The sequence below is a fragment of the Epargyreus clarus genome, unplaced genomic scaffold (genome assembly GCF_041222505.1).
Source record: "Epargyreus clarus isolate Ecla_fem2 unplaced genomic scaffold, WU_Ecla_fem_2.2 ptg000034l, whole genome shotgun sequence".
Taxonomy (NCBI): Eukaryota; Metazoa; Arthropoda; class Insecta; order Lepidoptera; family Hesperiidae; genus Epargyreus; species Epargyreus clarus.
In genome coordinates, this window is record NW_027332239.1 from 11,895,509 (window position 1) to 11,918,727 (window position 23,219).

The following is a 23,219-nucleotide window of genomic DNA, read 5'->3' on the forward strand; positions in this document are numbered from 1 at the left end:
ATTAGAGAATGTCGACACACTTTTATCTTAACTTAAATATTTGTTTCACCCTTTTGTTAACTTGATCTGGATGTATGTATCAATACAGGTCTTTATATGTAATGGAATATTTGCACTATATTTTTACCACGGAACAAAAAAAACTTAATTGTTCAGTGATTTTTAGCATTGTGATTGTGACTTTGAATGGTCGCATTAATTCAAAAGTTTGATCAATTTATCAAGAACCGATGACAATACAGAATTTTAATACATAATATTGTCCTTATCAGGATAACAATTTTCCACGATGACTACAATACTAGGACATGGAGTCTGGTGGCCATAGAAACTTTAATAAAACAACGTAACGCCATCGTGTCTTTGTATCTAAACTCATTGTTAACAAGAAGGAAGGGAAAAAACAGAAACAACAAAGTGTTTAAAACTATTTTATTATTCTTCAATATGACAAAATATAATGCAAAAATAAATGTTACATAACATCTGTACAAAGTCACAATAACTAACTGTATAGACATCCTAAAAAAACATTACTAAAACTTAATGTCCTGCATTGCAAAAAATAATATTAAGTATACTTACATCCATCTTACATGCACTTAAGTTTTTATAGAATTTAAAAATTCTTAAAAAAGTTATTAAGAAGAAAGAAAGATTTTTACAAAATGTATTTTGTCCATTCTAAGATGTGGACATAGATTATTTTATCATACCCAATACACCTATATCTTTTAGGTCGTCTTTTTTTTCTAAAATGAGTCCTTTCTCGTTTGCTAAATGAAGTAAAGATAATAAGGCTAATGGCACACTGAGCGATTCCCGCATATTGGGCCCCAATTTATTAGGTAATCTCGAGTACACAGAGAAGAAAGTAGTTTGTGATACGTCTTCTTTATCTCCCTCTGATTTTTCTGTGAGCATTTTCCAGGTACAATGTTTCAGTTGTTTCATGTCCACTTTCTTAGCTCGCATCGCGTACGGTATGAATATTTTGGCAACCTGTAAATATTTAGTACTTTTATTGTAATTGTGAACATATTAGTATTATTAAAAATCATTGCGTGCATAATACAAAATATTAATAATAACTTTATTGGAAACTATCTAACAGATTTTGTTGGGGCTTTAAAAAAATTGGTTATAAAGGTACATTCTTACAGAGAAGCTTTTTTAAAAAAAAAATTAAATGAGTTATCTTCCAGCATGTTCAGATCTTTACCCCATTTCTAAATATTTTGGAATACAAATTGTCCTGTACCATCCTGTACAGTATCCTAGTTATTATTAAAATAGTAAAACCCGGTACGAGGGGTAGTTGACGTTATGTGCGAAGAATGTAGTACATAAGTAAGGTAGGTAGTACCTTAGTAGGCGGCTCGAGCAGGTCTCCGAGCGGCGCGCTGGCGGCGTGCGGGTCGGCCGCCGCGCCCTCGTCGGGGCCCCACTCCCCACCCTCCTGGTAATTCAAACATTCTCATTGTTTCGATAAAGAATGACACACAAAATTTACTACTGACATCACAGACCTTTATCGAAGGTTTGTGAGTGAGATATACATAGAAAACCACAAATTTGGCTTAAACTTTTACTGTTATTTTAAAATAACACAAGGAAAATATATTGTCTATCTGTAGTTTTCAGTTGGTATAATAATAACCTTGCACTGAATTGATTCAGTTTAAACTTTCTCAATTAAACTGCGAATTTACCCTAATTTTAAATTCAAAAATTTCACAGAAAACTTATAAAGCGATTTAGAGGTTTATATTATTTTATCTACAACAATAAATAAAACCTCCCAAAAGTAAGTGTTGCTGACGAAAGACTTTATATACCTCGATCAAACGATACTAACCGGTACTTGAGTAGGACAATACGAGGCGTCGTTCTCGTTGTTATAATCATAATCATTGGCCTCCTCCACCGTGAGGGGCTCAGGCTCCTTCTGCCGGCTGGCCTCCAGCTCCCGCTTGCGCAGCATCATCACGTTCTGACGCAGGAACAGCTTGCGGAAATGGGACTCGTCTAGACCTCTGCAAGGAAGTTACTTGAAATGAATATAAAATCCAAAGAACTAGCACACATTTGCTATGGAGCCCATCTGATGATAAGTGGCAAGAGCCCCATGTGTATCTGGAATTAACCTTAGGATAAGATTGGTGATCCACAGATACTTTATATTACACACAGATGACTATACATTTCATGTTTGATTTTAGAACACTATGAGATATCAAATTAAGGTGTTTAAATTTTTCCTTCAAAAGCCTCACAAGATATGGATTTTTTGCACGGTACACATCAATTACTATAATAATTGGAGCTTAGAATATCCAGATATTTAATTTTATTATTTCTTTTGCAAACTTGCCTGTCAATGGGTGTCTTGAAGTTGGTTTCGTTCCACGTATGTCCTGTGGCCAGAGTTTTCCTACTGATCATGATTTTCGCCGGCTGCGTGGGCTCGTACTCGCCCGTGGGCTCCGAGCTGGAATCGAACGCCATCCCCGCGCCGAGGAAGTCCATCTGGCGCTTCGTGCGCGGGGGCTTCTTGCCTTCCACTGGCAACCGTCCGGCGGTGGATTGAGTGCGCTCTGAGAGTTTTGACGCTGGAATATGTTATGAGTAAATATAATACACAGGACAGGTGGAAGTAACAAAATATTATACTTTCATACGACCTTAGTTTTGGTTTAATTTGATTAAACCAAAACTATGAATGAATACTATGAATGAATATATGAATTCAGGATAATTTTTTTGTTCAGTATTAGTCTATTTTTGTTTCGGTCCTAATTTTAATGTTCATAAATTTTGGAGTTTTTTATTATTTTGTGTATTTGAAAATAAGAGTCTTAAAATTATGTAATTAATATTTTTACATACAACCATTCTTTATTCTTACTAAAGCTTTATTCAAATAGCAAAAAGATATGTAAACTATTTGACAGTGGTTGAAATTGGCCACAGAAGTTGCTACCACAGAAAACTAAGTTGGAAAATTTAATGTTTTAGTTGAACATCACTCTCGGAATGACATTATAGTCCGCGTAAAACCGTTAGTTCGCTCTGAATATAGAAATGAATCGTGTCGCCTTAGCAAATTGTATGACTACACATGTTCGCAACAACTTCAGAGTGGACTAGCATTTTGGCGCGGACTATACCTCGGGCCAGTATTACTAGGCAGAAATAGGCGTGTCTGTGGAGTTATCATATGAATTCTGGTGGAGAACTCTGTACCTCTCTGTCTCTATCTCTACTACGTTCTCCTTTCTCTCGACGTTCTGTTTACAACTGTCGTCCTCGTATATCCAGTACCTCTGTTGTTCTTGAGCCGCCAGTGCGCGGGCCCGGCCCAGGCGGCGTGCAGCGCGGCGTACGAGTACTCGAGGCGCGAGTGGTGCGGCGCGGCGGGCCGCATGTCGGTGAGCCGCGCGGCTCCGCCCGGCCGCGCGCACGCCGCCACGCACGCCGCCACCGCCACGTCCGCCTCCTCCTCGCTCTCGATGCCGCCCAGGGGCTCCTCGTCTGGAAACATCACCAAGAGTAAATGAACGATTCGTTAACGCGAACGATTGCCTTTATATCATTAACTATCAATAGTTAACGATAATAAAGGCAACACGCTTGACTTTTTTAACACGCCTTCATTAGAATTCATACTTTTTAGTTGATTTTATCATAAAAGCGTGTTTTTTAATTTTTTTTACTATATTTATTTATAACATAAAAATAGCAAACACGCATACACTCCACCTAATAGTAAATGGCTCCTACTGCACATGGACTTTTGTAATCAACCTCAGACGAGATTAGATTCCGCCCTCATGTTGACAACGGACATGTTGCCTTACTGTCTTTAAGCACTAAGTTGTAAGTTTGTTTCCCTTACCACAACCTTTAAAGCAAAACAGCAGCATTTACCACTATTGCTATTAGGCAAAAATATGGTGACAGTAGTGCTCACAAAGTCAAACCACAAATGATTCTGCCCTAATTGGATATTTGAGCTCTGTGTGTATAGAAATAAGAATAAACATAATTGAAATAAAAGCAAATTGCAAACTGAAATTTAAAAAAACTATTCACAAATAAGGTAATAAATAACCAATAGTAAGGATACAAACCATACAAGTCATTATGTGCATCATCTTGAGGGATTGGCTCCACTTCAGCATTGACATCAAAAGCCAACGCCTGCTGAGATAAGTTCAATCTATTATCTTCCACCCAGTTGGAGACACGGTTGTCACTGAAATAAATTAAAAAAAATTAGAAAATTAAGTGGCCTTTAGATATTTCTACACAACTCCAAAATGTAATACAAATTTTCATAATATATTAAATGAAACATTTTTTTTTTTATTTAGTTCCAATTTTACTTTTTGGGTATTTAACTGTTCCATTGCTCGCACATCTTGTTTAGTAAACTTATTGAATTGACGGATAAATTAAAAACTACATACTTATCCTCATTCTCCGGATCCCAATTATTTATAGAGAAGCCAGTAAAAGGTTCACATATCTTGTCAGTCTCACTGAAAGCTGGAAGCAGCGTCAACGCTAACGTGATACGTTCATTTAACTCCAGGTTTTCAGGTATGTTCTCCTTGATAGGCTCAAGAAACTGGTCATCAGTTCTGAAAATAAAAAGAAACATTATAATACAAAATGCTGGTGAGAGTAACAAATATTATAACACTAACATATTTGTCACAATCTTATCCCAATACTAGTATCCCCTTTGTGATTCGACTCCGGCGGCACCACCGCCACACCTATTTCTGCCTCATAACAACAGTGGTAAACGCTGCTGTGTTCTGATTTGAAGAGTGTAATAAGTGAGACATACTTTTCCGAGGCGTTCCAGCTTAGTCCTCAGGAGTAATGGCGCATCTGTGGCCGACCTCAGGTAGGAATATCTAATCCTATCTGGGGTTAATTACAGATGTCCATGGGCGGCAGTAACCACTTACCATCAGGTGGACTGCATGCTCATCTGTTACTCCTATATTATACATAAAAAAAAGTAAGATGGTTCAACTGCTAGTAGAACATTTGCTTATTGTATCTTATGAAAATAAATGAGAAATGCGAGCTGCATTAGGTATTGTGGACCAAAGAACTGTCACATGTTATCAGCTTCACTAAAGACTCCTGTTCTATTTGGAATCACTAATACGGCAGACACCATAGTTATTTATAGCAACTATTTTTTAGAGGTCAGTAAGATCACTTAACATTCAATTTAATTAGAAGGAGTGGCCACATAATTATTGAATGAAAAATTAAATAGTCTAGAAAGTTACCTTAAAATTAACGCTAGAGTTTTGTCATGAATTGGCAATGTGGCATTAAATGCTCGGTTTGAAGAAGTCACGTCGCCTTTTGTTGCTGCAAGTCTCTCGAAGAATGGATCTAATAAACAAACATATAAACAAGATAAAACATAATGAAGAAGATTTAAAGATTATAAGTTCAGTAAATTTTTGATATTTAGCATAATTAAAGTTTATATGGGAAATGCAGATATCAAAAATTAGAAAACTAGATGAGTAGTGTTCTTGAAATAACTTGAATATGAAAGAAACTGTTTTAGATATAAAAACTGTTTTGATATTATGCACCATATCGAAAATAAAATTGGGAGCAAATCAAATTATACTTAAGTTATTAATATAATATTATGTTATACCATATTAAAATAATTGAAATAACGACCAAATTTGATATATCAAGTTTGGTCGTTATTTTAATAATTGTTGAATTTCTACCAATTAGCAAGTAATATACTTGACTTTATATGTTCACCTACCAACATAGTCATTAGCGTCAAAATCTCCATTGAAAACATCAGGATTGGCGGCAATAGCGCCTTTGCTTTTTTTCTTTTTCTTCTTAACCGGAGCGGCGTCGCCCTCTGCCGCGCCTTCCTCCTGATTGCCGTCATCGTCCTTTTTACCTCTTTTAGACTAAAAAGTAGAGAAAAATTTACAGTTTACAACATGGAGCTTGGTTTTGAGCTTAGTGCTGCCGCAGTGACTTAAATACTATTAGATAAACTGAATGCAAAATCAATTCAATTTCATAAAATAAAGTTGGTGGATGTCTTGTTTTTTTATAACTTTAAAGATACTTAACAACAACCATGTAAGCGACTTAGCTCCACCACTGCATTATGGTAAATGTCGCACATAGACATCTATGACTAAAAATATACAGAACACAAAGCTGATTACAAATGCATTTCCAGTCCTGAGCTCTATGACAGTCACCTCACCTGTAAATTAACCAATATGGCACACCCTTTTAAAAAAATGCAAAACTGCTTCACGCTAGAGAAAAGTATGTCCCTGATCAAACCATACTGGCTCTACCACTATTTACTTACTTGAGCAGCCTTGCTTAACCCTCCAGCCATTTTCAACACATCATAGTGTACAGCGTCTACTCGAAATGAGTATATCCTGGTGGATGCATCTATGACCGTGGAAGCAGTTTGCAGGTTCTCCATGCGGACGTCATGACGACGCAGCATAGACGTCATGAAGTCTATCAACTGCAGGTTCCATGCATTGTCTTTTGTTATTTTCTGCAACAAACATTTTATTTAGATATGTTTATAACACTGGTTACTAATGTCTACAAAATATAACTACAATCAAACAGCTTCTATCTGATGTTTCTATATCACACAAACAGTGGAAATTTAAAGTTCTTTTTTATTATTATTTCCTTCCTTGAGTACCTGCTTCTCTAAGAAATCCAAGTTTAAATTTTGGGACCAATATGCATAAGGGTATTGGTAGACTATATAAATACTTATAAATGTACTAGTGGTGCCCGCGGCTTCGCCCGCATTTTAAAGAAATAATATGACATACATAAAATGGAAAATTTGTACCTGCATTGGGATGACAGTGGTGCCATCTGTCGAAAATTGGTCTTACCAACTCCCAAACCCTCGTGGGCTCTTGGACAACAATTTTGCTAAAGATCATCACTTGATCAAATGCATAGTTTGCGATTCTATAACTACTTAAGAATTAAAAATTAATTAAAAAAACCTTTCCCACGGACTAAATTGTGAATCTAAACCATTCTCAAGTCCCCTTGAATACACACAACAAATTCAAAATCAGTCCAGTCGTTTAGGAGGAATTCAGTGACATACACACGCACATAAGAAATATATATATAAAGATATAGTCTTACATTTTCAGCGTACAGCTTCAAACAGCCCTGGAAGTGCTCTTTCTGTGGTGACGATGACATAGTGTCCCTGCCTGGCCTGCTGGACGGCGAGCGCGGCGTGGAGGTGGCCACAGCGCGGTCCGACGCCACCAGTGAGGATCTCTCCGCTTCATCATCATTCTTATCCTGAAACATTAACAATATTGGAAAAAACTATAACTTCAAATTGACATTTAACCTAACATTATTTACATAGTAAATGTAAATAAACAGCTTTTAAACAGAATAGTTAGAAACCACTCAAAAGGTTATTTGATTTAAATTGCTTTTCATCAAATTAAAGTATTTCTATCAGTGGGAATGAAGTTAAAATTGAATATAAATGGTACATCATTCAATATGTATTAATGGTTTATTGTTTACTTGTTAAGAATGCAATCAATAGGCAAATAATGTTAAAAATACAAACCTCGTCTCCCGCATTTGTAAAACGTTTTGGTATAAGACTTCTTCTTCGTATTGAACCATTGCTGCTCCCGCCAATACTTAGCCTTGTTAAGCCCGTAATGGAAGATATTGGAGTTTCTATCATCATTACACACAAAACACTCGAATCACAGATCTAAATATAACATTTATTTTTTACAACTATATAATTCACTTTGAACTTGAATTACATTCGTTTAGTTTTCTATGTTTATAAAATTAAAATTCAACGGACAATTACGTCGAGCAGAGTCCGTGGCCAAACATGACATAGACAATACAATATACTTACTTACTTTTGTAGAGTACAACATTTTTACGGCCAAGATACTTTATTGTATACGGTTAGTATTATTATAAATAGTATCAAAAATAATTATAAAATTCAGGTAAGAGACACAACTCCATATTTTACAATTTAGTATGCACAATTCAATGATTTTGCTTTAAGTTTTTCATAAATTTAACAAAAAATGAGAGAATAAAAATATCACTTACATTACACACCATTTCATAAAAAAAATATTATATATGAGAGTAAGATGGATATAAAGGTGAAGTTTCGTGCAATTATACATGCAATTTGTGAAATTTTTAAAATAATAATATTATGATCTGAAAATGTTTTTCTTAAGTAAAAACAGGAATAATGTTTTTTTTTTTTTTTTTTTTTATAATATAAGAGTAGCAGACGAGCATGCAGTCCACCTGATGGTAAGTGGCTACTGCCGCCCATGGACATCTGTTATCAACCCCAGATAGGATTAGATATTCCTACCTGAGGTCGGCCACAGATGCGCCGCTACCCCTGAGGACTAAGCTGGAACGCCTCGGAAAAGTATGTCTCCCTTACCACACAAATACACTATACACACATATATACACTATATTATCTATGGTCATTTTTGTCTCTGTATTCTCAGCTGTTTGTAAACGCTGCGCTTGTTGCCAACTTCCCGTCAATCATTTTATTTGATGGCTGTTGGTTTTGCGGTCGAGAGAATCGTAAAAAATCTTCGTCATCGGCAAGAAATTTACAAAGTGACAGTATGAGTTCTGGAATGCCTGAATTGGGCTCCAAGATAAGCCTAATATCGAAAGCGGATATTCGGTATGAAGGCCGACTCTTCACCGTCGATCCTCAGGAATGTACCATCGCTTTAGCTAGCGGTAAGTTGACAAATGGATACTGTTATCTTGTTATGCGTTCTTGTCGTGTATTATGCTTCAAACTGGGTTCATTCTTTACGTATTTATGTATCTCTTGTGAATTTTGCGTACCGACTTTGTTATTAATGTAGACAGTTTGATACTTTTCCCTCCTTTCGTTGAACTGTTTAGCTAGCGTTCTGTATGTGAAACGGTGATTAACCGAAACGATTCGTATTACAGTATGAGTTGTCGATTCGTTGTTAGATAAGTTTCGACGTGGAAAGACCACATTTTTTTAGTTCTACCCTCAATAATAGATGTTAAAGTTAAATGTTGACCGCAGTTTCACATTGATGACGTTGATACCCCTGTTTTATTGTAAACAACTTATGTCCCCGTAATTCCAGCAGGATTCTATACGTATTTTGTTAAAACTTAAAATTACAAAATATTGGTAAAAATACATAGACAAAACATTATTGACTTTATTTGACATCGAAATTGATTTTGATTCCTTCTAAACAATGCATTATAATGCGTGCCAGGGTGATTGACCTATATGATTTGAGAAATCGCTTAACATTTTTTTATAAGGTGGGTAGAAACTGCTAGATTAGGCCATCATTACTATGTAGGGTCAAACTGGTTTCACCTACTGTGTATATACATATACAATAGAAATGTTTTTAATGTTTTAGATTACATATTATTTTATTTAGAAAAACAAAGAAATATTATTTACTTTAAATTTCTACTGTATATTTTTATACTGTTTTTTTTTTGTTCGCCATCCATTATTTCAACACATTCTGGCCATATTGGAGTAAACCATATTATTATTTATATTCCAATTTTTAACATTTGAATTCGAAAAGTATATAATTGTTATAATTATCACTGTGATCCTATAATAAGAGGTTTATTGTTTTATTTCAGTATTATGAATGTCTGTATTTTTTTCAATTTCAGTGCGATCCTTTGGCACTGAGGATCGGGAGACGCAGTATCCTGTAGCTCCTCAGACTCAAGTGTATGACTACATCTTGTTCCGTGGGACTGACATCAAGGATATTAGAGTCCTCACCAATGTCTCGTCGATGCCAAATGATCCTGCCATTGTGCAGATGTCCGTGCCGCCAACCCTCGGTGGTGGTGCCGCCCAGGGCCAGTATCCTGGGCAGTACAACCACCCAGTGGTGGGACAGACGCAGTTCAACCAGTATCATCCCATGGCTGGATTCCAAAGTGGTGTTCACACACAACTTAGCAAGACGAGTGAGTTGTCGCCTCAAACATCCGTGGAGCTGGCTCCTCAGCCCCAACCCATTGCCGCTCCCATTGGATCGGGAGTGATACACCACGTGAACCAAGCGAAAGACCAAGGTTTCCCTTTAAAAATACTGATTCTTGCTTCAAATGCTTTGCTACCTTGCGATTTTTGCCATATTGCAATTGGACACTTCTCACTGTTGATATTTAAAAATGTAACTTGAAAACAATAACAATTTCTATTGACAACTTCGGAGAAGTGTCTGGTTGCTGTTCTAATATTTAACATTGCTTGCATGATTAATACATCATTATTTAAAATATTTTTTATCCATGTATTTAATATGTACCTACCCTATTCTGTTAATAAATGATTTTACAAAATAATTTAATGAATTAGGCATTATATTAACATCTGTTATTATCTATTGTTATCTTATGTAAAATTAATATTACGTTTTATATTTATAACTTATTTGTATAAATTTCTTATACTAATTGACTGACAGTATTAACAAACTAATACCATTTAACTTTCTAGAAGTGATACTAATTGATTAACAGTTGAGAAAATCGCAATCTGCACTGTCATTTCCTTGGTCTGTTGCTTGAAAGCAAAGTTAAAAAAAACAATTCCACACAAAATTGCATAAACACAATCAAATTTCTTTTTTCATATTTTTTTAATATAATAGCAATTATTCCTTTTACTGTTTTAATTTCTATAAATTTTACAGTAAAAGTACCAATCATTTATTTTTTTGTTCATCTTCAAAGGAATGTCATAAAGAATATAACAAACTTTCGGGAATATATTTTTTTAAAATAAAATATACCTATAATGTCATTGTATACAATACCATGTGTTTACAATTCATTCATATAGATGTGCTTTTATCTGTATTATTTTTCTTCCTGCTATTTTCACACTGCTTATGCATAATCTTTTAGTCATGCTTAATTCATAAGTTGCCTTAGTTATATAGGGTTATTTAAAATGCATTTGCTCTTAAACTTTGTTTTGTTTCTTCTGAATAAAATTATTATTAAATCTGTTTTGCTTTTAAGGTCTATCTAATCACATAGATTATTTACTAAGAATTTTCCATCTACACTAAAATGCTCTGAGCATTTATAAAATCATACCTTTAATAAAATAGCAATTACAAAACAGATATGATTTTTTCTGTTGAAATAATCATTACATAAATGTGATGTATACATGTTTCAGGTTCAATGTTAGACCTTATTGGAGGTGGTTCTCAGCAGAGTGCTTCCAGGTCTGGTACACCTGCAACCGGTGGTCACAGGAAGAGCCCTACAGCTGACCAGGAGACCCAGGTAACTATTGAGAGCATTGAGATTGTTTATGTTTTTTTTAAAGCTCAAATTTGAAGTAAGTTTTGATTTTATTTACTTTTGTGTAACAGTTGTGACACATAAGATTGATGTAAGGGTTTTGTCATTTCCTATGATAGTTAATCACTACAAAAATGTCATAGGAAGTGTGGTTATTACTTGAGTTTTCTTCATACTATGATATGAAGTGACCGTATAACATAACAGTATTCAATTTCAATTAGTCAATGTTTGTAGTGAAATTTCATATACAGGGCTGCACTACCAAATTTTCTTGGTCAAAATGGGATAGAGAAAGTAATATGTGTTTATTTTAAAATTGTATGATGTAGTTTTTTGGTTTCAATGCATTACATTTACAATAACTTCTAATTTAAAAAATTTTGAAAGTTTCTTTGAAAATCTGTTTCGCGCGGGTAAACAATTTTTTAACTAAAAATCGGATGTTCTGCTAAAATCAGGACGTCTAGCAACGATTCCACTTGGCGAACATTACTAAACATGAGTTAAAAATTGAAGTTAAAGTATAACATAAAAACTCGGCAAAAGGAGTACAGGATGCCCTCTGACCGGGTGGACCTGAAGCGGACGACGGGTAACCGTTGGATCCAGACTCTCAAGATCGGTCAGAGTGGCGCAGATTAGGGGAGGCTTATGAAACGTTAAGAGTTGTCTATATTAATTGCTATGTGCCCGTCTCTTTTTACTCTCTCTTATTGTGAACTATGTACCTTCTTATAGGTTTTAGTGTAATTTACTAACATAGTTGTAAGTATAGTATTTATTTATATTTAATTTTATTTTATTTAATTTTATTTGTTGACATTTGTAATTAATTTTAATTTTATAATATGGAATCTAATTCTGATGATGTTTATTATTATTATTATGTCCAGCAGTGGCCTAATAATGGCTGATGGATGGATGTACTAAACATGAGTGTGGTGTCCAGGTGGGTTCGGGTGCGAGCGGGTCGGGTCAGCGCGAGTCGCGGCGCGGCGGCGGCGGCGGCGGGGCGAAGGGCCCGGCGGGCGCGCGCGGCGGGCGGCCGGCGTCGCGCACGCGGCAGCGCGTGTCCAGCGGCTCGCAGACCGCGCCCGCGCCGCCGCCCGCGCACCACCCGCCCGCGCCGCACCAGCCGCTCGCGCACAACCACAACCAACACAACCAGCACAACCAACACAACCAACACAACCAACACCACCAGCCCGCTGACCATCACCACCAGGCCGAGCAGCACCACTATCAATCTGGTGAGTTTTTTTAATTGTTCTGAAATGTTTATAAATCCACAATCCAAATTATATTTCGGGCTTGGTAAGCTCATAGGCAAAAATGTTAGAAGTTTAATGTGTGTTGCTACATAGCTCTTATGCAAATGGAACAATTTTGATTTAGTTTTTTCGTGTAAAAGTTTACTCAATTTAGAGTGTTCTTTTGCTATGATCTAAGAAAATGTGTTTGACAAATTGGGTTTTATGCTCAAACTCATCATAATGTTTGTAATTTGTGATCAAGACATTTTCTGTAAAACACAGCCAGATTTAATATTTTTGTTCCCATTATTCATTATATTACTAAAAGCAATACTCCACTCTATATATCTTGCAAAACATACAAACAAGGTAATTTACTTGATATTTTAATGGGAAAATACTCAATATTGTGCTATCTAAAAATCTTTTGTTACTTCCGAAGGTTACAACCGCGGCGGGTGGCGGGGTAGGTCGCGAGGGCGCGGGCGCGGCGGCTTCGTGCCGCGCAACAAGAACACCCTCAAGTTCGAAAACGACTACGACTTCGAGCAAGCCAACACAGAGTTCGAGGAACTCCGCAGCCAACTCGCCAAGACTAAGATATGCGACGGAGACGTTAAGGTTGAGGTGAGTTCATACAATCATTTTCATATTCATATCTGTTCAGCTACTAGACGCAAATCAAATCAAATCATATCAATTTTTTTTATTCAAAATAGGTTCTTTACTTTTTTAATGTCAATACAACTACCACCACTTCACAAGGTGTTTCGTTATGGAGAAGAAGCAGCAAAAGAAACTCCATAACACACATCTTTAAAAAAAATGTTTTTACAATGTTAAACTCAACCTAATGGTACATGTGGAACTGGAACTACTAAGACCACACTGTCTTGTCAGTCAAATAATCACTTAGTTTATAGTACGCTTTTTATATAGCGTTTGTTTAACGACATGTTTGAACTTTTTTCTGTGAGATTCAAAATGTGTTCAGGTATTTTATTGTAGTAACGAATACAGTTACCCATGAAAGATCTATAGACTAGGGTAGAAGCCTTTAAAAATAATAAAAAGTGAAATAAAATTGTAGTAGGAAGAAACCCATTAGAAAAGGAGGGGAATATTATAAAAATGAAGGGAAAAATAATTTACGGGCGATCTGAGGTCGGGGAGGGGATGGGGGTGAGTCTTTAAGGGTAAAAAACGGTTTTTCTCGATTTCCGGCAAAACTAAAAGTCCTATCGAAAAAAGTCAAATGGCAAAGTTGTAGGTAATAAAAAGATCTAAAACTTTTGTATTTACACTTTTTTCACATAACCTCAAAATTTATGTGAAAAATTAAAAAAAACATGTTTTTGGTTTTTTATTTTTATCTTTTACAAAAAAATTTTTTTTTAACGAAATTTGGCGAAAACTTACCTTTTTATGTCCCAAATACGCTGTAATTTATTTGATTAAAAATATTTATTTTTTCACCTTATTTTGAATTAATATCGAAAAAACACCCTAATTTTCAATCGAAAACTCACCCGTCAAAATATCAGCTTTTTTCAAAAAGTTGGTATGTTTTCTGTTCGTTGAAATCTCTACTTTTTGATGGTGAAAAAAAAATATATGTTACTATAGTAAATTCTCAGAAAATGTAAAAAATAAAAAAAAACTCGAATTCGATTTTTTTTTTTATTTTTATAAAAAAATTTGAGCTATTTATTAAAATTACCACTTTAATTACTCGAAAAACATTAGATTACATGTTACATTGATAAAAAAAAATGCAAATAAGAATATACTACTATAATTAACAAACAAATCAGTTAATAAAATTAATATTTAATAAGACATTTACAATATTTGGAGAAAGTTGTCGAATCTTCTTTAAATTATATGCGTAGATGTCTATTTATAACTATTTTAAGAAAAATTATATACCTGAGTGACCTACGAAAAATAGTAGCCCATCAAAAGGTATTTCATGGAGAAGTGGGGAAGGGGCTAGGCGAGTCTGGGTCTTACTACATACATACCTACTATTTCGTAGCAGCTGTTACAACCGTTAGCCTAACCAGTATTCGAAATACAGTACAATATACAACATCGTTTATAAAAATACACGTGCACGCTGAGTTTCTTGAAGATAATTGTGACAAGTTTACTTAAAAAAAAAACTTTTCGAATCTGCATAGGAAGGTAATTACTATATCTATTTTTGTCTGTATCAATCAACTCAAACATAAAAATCGTAATATTTTCTTTAAAAAATAGTATACTTAACGTAACGTAACCTAAAGATTGAAATTAAATGATGTTTTAGTACAAGATAAAAAAATAAACGGCCCGACGGTATGACGTTAATACCCTGGAAGGGGGGGAGGATGCTAGTGTGGGACGCTACGTGTGTCGACACACTGGCTCCTTCTCACCTCCAGGCGTCTTCCTCTGGCGCGGGGGCGGCGGCTACTACTGCTGAAAACACCAAGCGTCGTAAATATATTAGTTTATGCAATAACTATATATTTGTGGCGTTTGGTGTTGAAACTTTGGGTCCATGGGGTCCGGATGCTTGGCAGTTGTTTAAACAGCTGTCAACTCGTTTGGTCGACGTCTCTGGGGACCCGAGAGCTGGCATGCATTTTGCTCAAAGAATTGGTATAGCAATTCAGAGAGGAAATGCTGCCAGCGTCTTGGGAACCTTGCCCAAAGACAGTGATGGTGACAATTTTTTATGGTAGTGTTTTTGATTTTATATTTTTGTTTTTCATTTTTGTATAATTTTGTAAATAAGCTGTTTTATATTTACTTATAGTTTATCTTATTATATTTAATTGTCTATAAGTATAATTAGAATTGTAAATATTTTTCATTTAATAAAGATAAAAAAATAATAATCTCCTTAATTTTGCACAAACAAATTTAGTTAATCCCATGGAAAAAAAAATATTTCAAAATACATAAAAAATATTTTAAAAATCTATAAAAAATATATAAAATATATATCATAAATATATTTGTAATAACAAACTTTTGGCCGATTTTCATATATATTTTTTACATTTCAAATATATTTCAGATGTATTCAAAATATATGAAATATACTTGAAAATCAGCCAAAAGTTAGTTATTAAAAATATATTTACTATACATATTTTTTATATATTTATACATTTTAAATAGATTTTTAATATATTTTTTAGAAATTTTGACATTTATTTCTTTAATATATTTTTTTTATGGGGGTATATTCACGATAAAATAGTGAAGGCATTATTAATTCGATTCTGTCTTTTCAGATTATCTGTATGGATGAATCTGTTTGTATCATCTGCAATAAGGCAGATGATAAGCAAGTGTATGAAATAAAAAAAGCAGCTTCGAGTCGTTTAGTGGTATCCAGCACTTCCAAATTTCAAATTCAAATCCAAATTTCGAATTCGAGATTTTTTTGATTTTTTACATTTTCTGAGAATTTACTATAGTAACATATATTTTTTTTTTCACCATCAAAAAATAGAGATTTCAACGAACAGAAAACATACCAACTTTTTGAAAAAAGCTGATATTTTGACGGGTGAGTTTTCGATTGAAAATTAGGGTGTTTTTTCGATATTAATTCAAAATAAGGTGAAAAAATAAATATTTTTAATCAAATAAATTACAGCGTATTTGGGACATAAAAAGGTAAGTTTTCGCCAAATTTCGTTAAAAAAATTTTTTTTTTGTAAAAGATAAAAATAAAAAACCAAAAACTTGTTTTTTTTAATTTTTCACATAAATTTTGAGGTTATGTGAAAAAAGTGTAAATACAAAAGTTTTAGATCTTTTTATTACCTACAACTTTGCCATTTGACTTTTTTCGATAGGACTTTTAGTTTTGCCGGAAATCGAGAAAAACCGTTTTTTACCCTTAAAGACTCACCCCCATCCCCTCCCCGACCTCAGATCGCCCGTAAATTATTTTTCCCTTCATTTTTATAATATTCCCCTCCTTTTCTAATGGGTTTCATCCTACTACGATTTTAATTGGTTTTAAAAATTATCGACCCTGGTCTACTAGCCAACTTTCTTAATCTATGTTTAAGAATTGCTAATTTATCTCTATTTCTAGTATTAAAGTTATAGGGGTTACTATTTTTTTCAACAATATCAATGTGTTTTCTTATATACAAAATATTTTCATAGATTTATTGACTATGGGTACCTCTGGGTAAAGCCTAAACAAGATCGGACTCAAAAATTGACTAAGACTTTGATTTTTAGCAGGCCAGCAACAACTTCGAGGAGCTGAGGAGCCAACTCGCGAAGGCAAACATTACTGATGGGGACACTAAGGTCGAGGTGAGAAATTGTTGCATATTGATGATAACTTGATGCTGGAGACTAGTTTAAAATTAGAATGTGTAGTCAAAATGTTATCTACAAACATCGCATCATTTCGTTCAATAATCATATTTTCCATATTATTTGTATTAAGCTATGTAAATGTATCCTAAAATACATTTTAAACGCTTTATATTTTTGTGGAAAATTATCAGTCCTTTAAAATAGAACTATCTGCACTTATAATTTACTCCTCAAGTAGGACTGGTTGGCTAACGATTTGTGATTGGCGGTTTCACTTTGCTGTCTTTAACATAAGCTGGGCTACATGAATATTTGGTATTTATACAACTAAATGGATAATTATTTGTTTTACTTATTTCAGTAATATTTTTGGATTTAAAATAAATTACCCTTATTTTGGGAAGTCTGAAATGGTGGTATTACTATTTATCTCTCACTTGTTCTCTATTGTATGTGAGCAAGAAGGCTATTCAAGTTACTTAGGGTTTTTTTTATAATATAGGAGTAGCAGATGAGCATGCAGTCCACCTGATGGTAAGCGACTGCTGCCGCCCATGGACATGTGTAATCAACCCCAGATGGGATCCCAGATGCGCCGCTACTCTTGAGGACTAAGCTGAAAGGCCTCGGATAAGTATGTCTCCCTTACACCCTTCAAACCAGAACACAGTAGCGCTTAATGCTGCTGTTGTGAGGCAGAAATAGGTGTGGCGGTGGTGCTGCCGGAGTCGAACCACAACGGGTTCTACCACCTTCAAAGTTTTATTTAAAAACTGTGTACAGTACCCGCATATCAATTTGTACAGGGTGAAGTGGACAAGAAGGACGATTCCGGCAACGAAACAGGTGCGGGCGAGGAGCAGTTGGACGACGACAGTCAGTTCATGGGCTACGACAAGAAGAAGAGCTTCTTCGACAACATCTCTTGTGAGGCTGTGGAGAGGTGAGTGGACAAATAGTTTGTTTATAGAGAAGGAATATTGTGTGTTGAGAATGACACGTGAATAGAGGAATAATTTTTAAAAAATACATATGAAATACTGTAGACAGTTTATTGCAATCAAGAATCTGATATATTATTGTGATAATATTTTCCTACATTATTTATATTTTGTAAAGATGTTTTTTGACAATGTAGTAAAAAGGTTTCAGCTGTTTTAATTGGTTGATGCCGTCCAAATTTTTGAATTGTGTTGAACTTAGGCTGAATTCATGGATTGTTATTCGTATACGTTCGCGCGTGGACGCGGAATAGTTGTTTTTATTCTTTGAACGTTTTTATTTGCCTTTTTCTTTATATTATTTTACGACTCTTGCGGTCTTCTCACGGAGGCTTCACGTGAACGGTGAAAGACACTAATCACTACGTTTGTGATGTCAGGTCGAAGGGTCGCAGCCAGCGGACGGACTGGCGGACGGAGCGCAAGCTGAACTCGGAGACGTTCGGCGTGGCGTCAGCGCGGCGCGGCGCGTGGCGCGGCCGCGGCGCCTGGCGGCACCCGCACGCGCCGCACATGCCGCACGCGCCGCACCTGCAGCACGCGCAGCACCAGCCGTACGTGTCATCTCATACCACCACCATAACACTCCACTCACAATACTAACACACGAGGCATGATGACAGGGATTGAAATCCCCCTCTATATTAACGCGCCGCACCTGCCGCACGCACGGCACGTGCAACAGCAGCCGTACGTGTTCCCACACGCATGCATCGTAACACTCCACTGACTGATAGGCTTTGGAATCTCCCTCTAGTAGTAGTTATAGATGATGTCTACTGTTCCCAAAAATCATATTATTTCGTCTTATTCATGTTAAAATTTATATTTTAAATAAAGCTCGTAAGCGCTTGCAGTTCTGCGATACGGTGCTGCTTAAAAATGTGACGTCATTCATTCCGATTTGTGTTTCAGTCAAAATCAACGATTACAATATTTTATACTCTTATTTTATTAAAAACCCAACTAATCGTAAACTTTTTATTAAAACTGGACATGTTTTTAGAATCCTTCAAGTTTTTTTTTTCACCAAAATCATTTATTGTTTGTTTGTAATCCTGTCATCATGCCAGTTACAGAAAGACAGCAAAGCAAAGACATTGCCAGTTAAAGTTACAGAAACTACTGGCCAAAAAAATGTACCAATGGTACTGATATAATTTAATTTACAACAAATATACTCAAAATTAATTCTACTAACGCCATTTACTGACAATACTAATGATAACATAATTCTCGGTTTTATGATTATACACAATCAATGCTCCCTCTTACTGCACTCTTTTTATGCATTTGTTAATGGTTGATTTCTTAAAATTTATATGAATACATAATAAATGACATTACTAATTAATATTTGTTTTCACGTTAATCGTTGGTATAAACACTGCACGCACGCACACTGCACACCTAACTTGTTGACTGTGCCGACCGGGCGGCGCCGGCCCCTAGAGTTTGCCCACGGTAGAAAGAGATCGTCTTCCATCACATTATATGTAGTTTGAGACCTTTTTTCCTTTCTTGACAGAAATACGAGTATCTAATTATTGAGACTTCACTAACTCGTAATGTATTCTGTGTTTTTCGTGTAGGACAAAAATATTCGCTATAAAATCGTTTTTCGCATTTGGCACTTTGCTACTACTCGCGAAAGAAAATATTTCTTTTTTTATCGAGATGTCTCTAACTCGTCATTTTGTATCCTTTCCATGTAAGACAAAGACTCAACTGCTATAACATTGTGTTACTCGTAATGCTTTTCGCCATCCTCAACTCGTTCTACCGTGTGTGTGAGGGGCGCGCGCCGTCCGGGGCCGGGACGGTGTCCGCGACTGAGGCGTAGGATGTGGTACTTCCCCAGCTGGCGAGCGATGCGCGGCGCGCGCGGCCGCCCGCCCGCGCCGCACGCCGCGCCGCGCCGCGCCGCGCCGCCCGCCGCCGCGCCGCCGCCGCAGCCGCAGCCCGCCACCGCCGCAGGTACGCACACACAACTACTTAAGCTCTAGACAGACGGACCGCATTTCAACTACAATCCAACGGCAAATTGCAGTTCAGGTGCAGTTTGAATGCAATTGACACGACTGCAATAGAACTGCAAACCAAACGCACAGTCCGATTACAGTTCAATTGCAGTCGTATCAACTGTTTCCAAACTGCTCCCGAACTGCACCATTCCCACCCGCCCGCACTCATTCTATACGCGGGGGACGGAGCATTAAAGTAGTGCGGGCGGGTGGGTATGGTGCAGTTTGGAGGCGGAGACCCCCACAAAATTTGTAAAAATCTGAAGTGTGTACTTCGACCCTTTCATCAAGAGATGAGATAATTGCATATAATTATATTATAACATTATTTTCTTTTTACAGCAAAGTAGGGGAAGTTCAACATGGAGAGTATACTGAATCTTAATTTATTATCGCGAGGACTGATCACAAATGGAATAAGTAACGGAAAAGTGTATGTTGGTGATTGAAGTGTGTAATAAAACGTAATCGATTAAATGAGAGATGGGAGACGTATTTACGGGAAGTTAAAAGGTGGCACGGTATAAAAGTAGCTGGACATTGTTTTGGTGTGATAGTGTTGTATCCAATATATGGAAGGTATCAGTTGGAAATTCCCGTGAGCACGCGTGTGAACAAATCGACTTCGTCCAGGCGCGCTTACAGTAGCGTAACGTAAGTATAGGAGTGCAGTTGAGCGGACAGCTCGCTGATTGGGCAGTTGTGCGTTGGCGTCATACGAATTGACACTAACGACATTAGACAAATTTCTGTGATCCCCAACGTCAATATCGTGATGATTGAACCAAGACAGCCTCCCCCTTGTAAATTGTAGCGAGGCTATGTGGTAGGGTACTGCATAGTGTAATTGAATCGTTATTTATGTCACGCCCAATTGAAGTATATATTTTCCTAGCTTCCCCTATAACGCGCGATTTGTGCCTATAAAATTGTAACGAATGATAGTTATCGTAAACGTGTTTTATTGTGACCGTCGATCGTTGCCCTTTTGAATTTTATCTTTTAAGCAACGTATCGACGGAGTATTGGAGTGGTCCTACTAATAAATGTATAGTTATATTTGTAGCAAAATGAGAGCTGAAATACTTTTGAGCGATTTAGAATTCTGCTGGCCAGGTTTCCGTATGGTATAGTTTTATTCGGTTTTCGAGGTGTTTTGGCTCCGCTGAATGACTAGAGATGATTTATTGACTGTCATTTTTATTGTTAGCAAATGAATTGTGATAGTAGGACTGCAATGGAATCATATGGCAGTACCACTGGAATCCGTGTCCTTGTAGACTGGTTCATGTTTATAATGAATGTTGTATAGTGTCAGTGTGCTTCTGCCATAGGGTTTCTGATAATATTCTGCTGAAGGTGATCCAGCATTTATCACACAAATTTTAGTGTTAATATTGTTCTATCAAAGGACTGTTTTTGTTTCTTAAGTCAAAGTGGAATCAGTTAGTAAAGTATATTGTAAAAGATGTCTGTAAAAAAAGTCCTTTTTGAGTGAAAATTTGAAGTAAAGATTTTGACAAGATACAATATATTTGTAAAATTGTAACTCAAAAGCTGTACCTGGTGATTGTATTAATACGGAAATATACATTTACTACAAATCTTCCAACTGGTTATTTAATTAAAAATCAAGTTTTATTTTTTATATTTTTTTTATTGCAAATAAAAACTTAAGCCCGTATAAAACATGTAGCAATATTTTTAACACACTCAAGTAGGTAACAAATTTCGATATAAAACATATAAAAAGTACATCTTAAGTAAATACAGGGATTAACTTATCAAAATGCCTATAAGCTGGGTTTACATAAGGGCAATGTAAGCGAGGAACATAAAAAGGCAAACTCATATTTAAGCCAGAATAGGGCTTATATTATGTATCGCTTTGGCTTAATACATAGGCCTCATGTAAACCTAGCCTTATTTAGTTGTTTTCGTAGAATTACGCTTTTTTCATTACATTTTGTTTATATTCCACACTTTGAACAATTTCCTTAGGAATATCAATTAATATTTCTTACTGATACAAGGTCTAAAAAATATATAAATTCCACAATAAAGGGTCATACTGCAACAAAATGTTTGACATTCGTAACTTACACACCAAAAGCAGTAACTTCATAGTTATCATAACATCAACATGCTAAGATTTCAAATACTGAAATGTTCAATATATTTAAATTACTTCATGACATTGAGTCAGAATAAAAATAATAAGACAATATTAATACCTGTGAAACTATGGTATAGTTATATTGATTATTTAAAAAAAAAACATTCACTGTCATGTACTCTTAGTAAAATCCTCGGATATTTTAATTTTCACAGTTACAATTTTAAATATTACACAGTAAAATATTTAAATATGTTTGAGAGAAAATTGTAACTGAATTTATTTCAATTGCGCCTCGTACATACGGTATGGCGCGCATTTGGTTTAGTCTATGGGTCGAACCAATTTGTCTACGGAATACGTCTGTCCGTAATAAAACCCACTTGAAGTCCATGAAGATGACCTATTTCTGTTCTGATTAGTGAATATTTTAAAATAATAAAATCATGTGATTCTTATCCAACGAAGCAAAGGTCTATGCTTCCTGAATTAAAGTACTATTGCTCATTTTCAATATCTGAGCCTATACTAGATCTAATGGCACAAAATCTCAATAAATTCCTAAGTACGTCAGTTTCAATTAATAAATGCAGTAATACACGTCATATTTCAAATACACCCTTGATTATGATATTGATAGTCAACACGATTAGTACCTACGTTATATTACACTTTATAAAACATTTTGATAAAAATATAAATACCGTTTCTTACACAGGTGACTATTCTAGGGAAAGAAATTATGTACACAACCTTAGCTTACAGATATAGGTGTCTTGTTTACACATATTCATTATTATTGAGAAGAATTCATAAGTAATAAGCATAATATAATATCCTATCATTATTTGCAGCTGAGCATAAGTGCTTAAAATTCCATTAGATTAATTAAATATTTTTGGTATAGACATGTTTCTAAGTTTTTATTACATACTGTTGAAATGGTATACCCCATTATTTGATAAGTACAAATAATCAATTAATCATACAAAAAATATTGTCAGGGGCACGTTAGGAA

At 35.4% G+C, this 23,219-nt stretch overlaps 2 protein-coding genes across 5 annotated transcripts; one reads left to right on the forward strand and one right to left on the reverse strand.

Annotated features, from left to right (window-relative positions):
- Positions 1 to 418: 418 nt before the first annotated feature.
- On the reverse strand, positions 419 to 7,965 carry barr (non-SMC condensin I complex subunit H). The gene is made up of 12 exons (XM_073091509.1): positions 7,670 to 7,965; positions 7,222 to 7,386; positions 6,398 to 6,598; positions 5,822 to 5,978; positions 5,316 to 5,424; positions 4,473 to 4,646; positions 4,134 to 4,258; positions 3,325 to 3,534; positions 2,375 to 2,612; positions 1,859 to 2,036; positions 1,367 to 1,459; positions 419 to 1,002 (listed from the first exon to the last, which is right to left on the reverse strand). The coding sequence occupies exons 1-12, from the start codon at positions 7,793 to 7,795 to the stop codon at positions 703 to 705; spliced, it is 2,076 nt and encodes a 691-aa protein (XP_072947610.1). The 5' UTR covers positions 7,796 to 7,965; the 3' UTR covers positions 419 to 702.
- A 639-nt stretch (positions 7,966 to 8,604) lies between these two features.
- Positions 8,605 to 21,731, forward strand: LOC140756100 (protein LSM14 homolog B-B). 4 transcript variants are annotated; one of them, XM_073091510.1, is made up of 10 exons: positions 8,605 to 8,856; positions 9,808 to 10,221; positions 11,339 to 11,448; positions 12,419 to 12,719; positions 13,165 to 13,349; positions 16,977 to 17,054; positions 17,867 to 18,003; positions 18,442 to 18,615; positions 19,905 to 20,038; positions 20,428 to 21,731. In XM_073091510.1, the coding sequence occupies exons 1-10, from the start codon at positions 8,736 to 8,738 to the stop codon at positions 20,433 to 20,435; spliced, it is 1,662 nt and encodes a 553-aa protein (XP_072947611.1). In that variant the 5' UTR covers positions 8,605 to 8,735; the 3' UTR covers positions 20,436 to 21,731. The 4 variants fall into 4 exon arrangements, with proteins under 4 accessions (XP_072947611.1, XP_072947613.1, XP_072947614.1 ...); XM_073091512.1 differs by having other exon boundaries at positions 19,923 to 20,038; XM_073091513.1 differs by having other exon boundaries at positions 9,808 to 10,113.
- The last annotated feature ends 1,488 nt before the right edge of the window (positions 21,732 to 23,219 follow it).

Coding starts and splice junctions, on each gene's coding strand:
- barr (XM_073091509.1), bottom strand. CDS start 7,795: ATGATGATAGAAACTCCAATATCTTCCATTACGGGCTTAACAAGGCTA. Junction 5,425..5,821: donor TGACGCTAATGACTATGTTG/GTAGGTGAACAT, acceptor TTTGTTTATTAG/ATCCATTCTTCGAGAGACTT. Junction 2,613..3,324: donor GCGGCTCAAGAACAACAGAG/GTACTGGATATA, acceptor AACATATTCCAG/CGTCAAAACTCTCAGAGCGC.
- LOC140756100 (XM_073091510.1), top strand. CDS start 8,736: ATGAGTTCTGGAATGCCTGAATTGGGCTCCAAGATAAGCCTAATATCG. Junction 8,857..9,807: donor TACCATCGCTTTAGCTAGCG/GTAAGTTGACAA, acceptor TTTCAATTTCAG/TGCGATCCTTTGGCACTGAG. Junction 13,350..16,976: donor ACGGAGACGTTAAGGTTGAG/GTGAGTTCATAC, acceptor TTTGATTTTTAG/CAGGCCAGCAACAACTTCGA.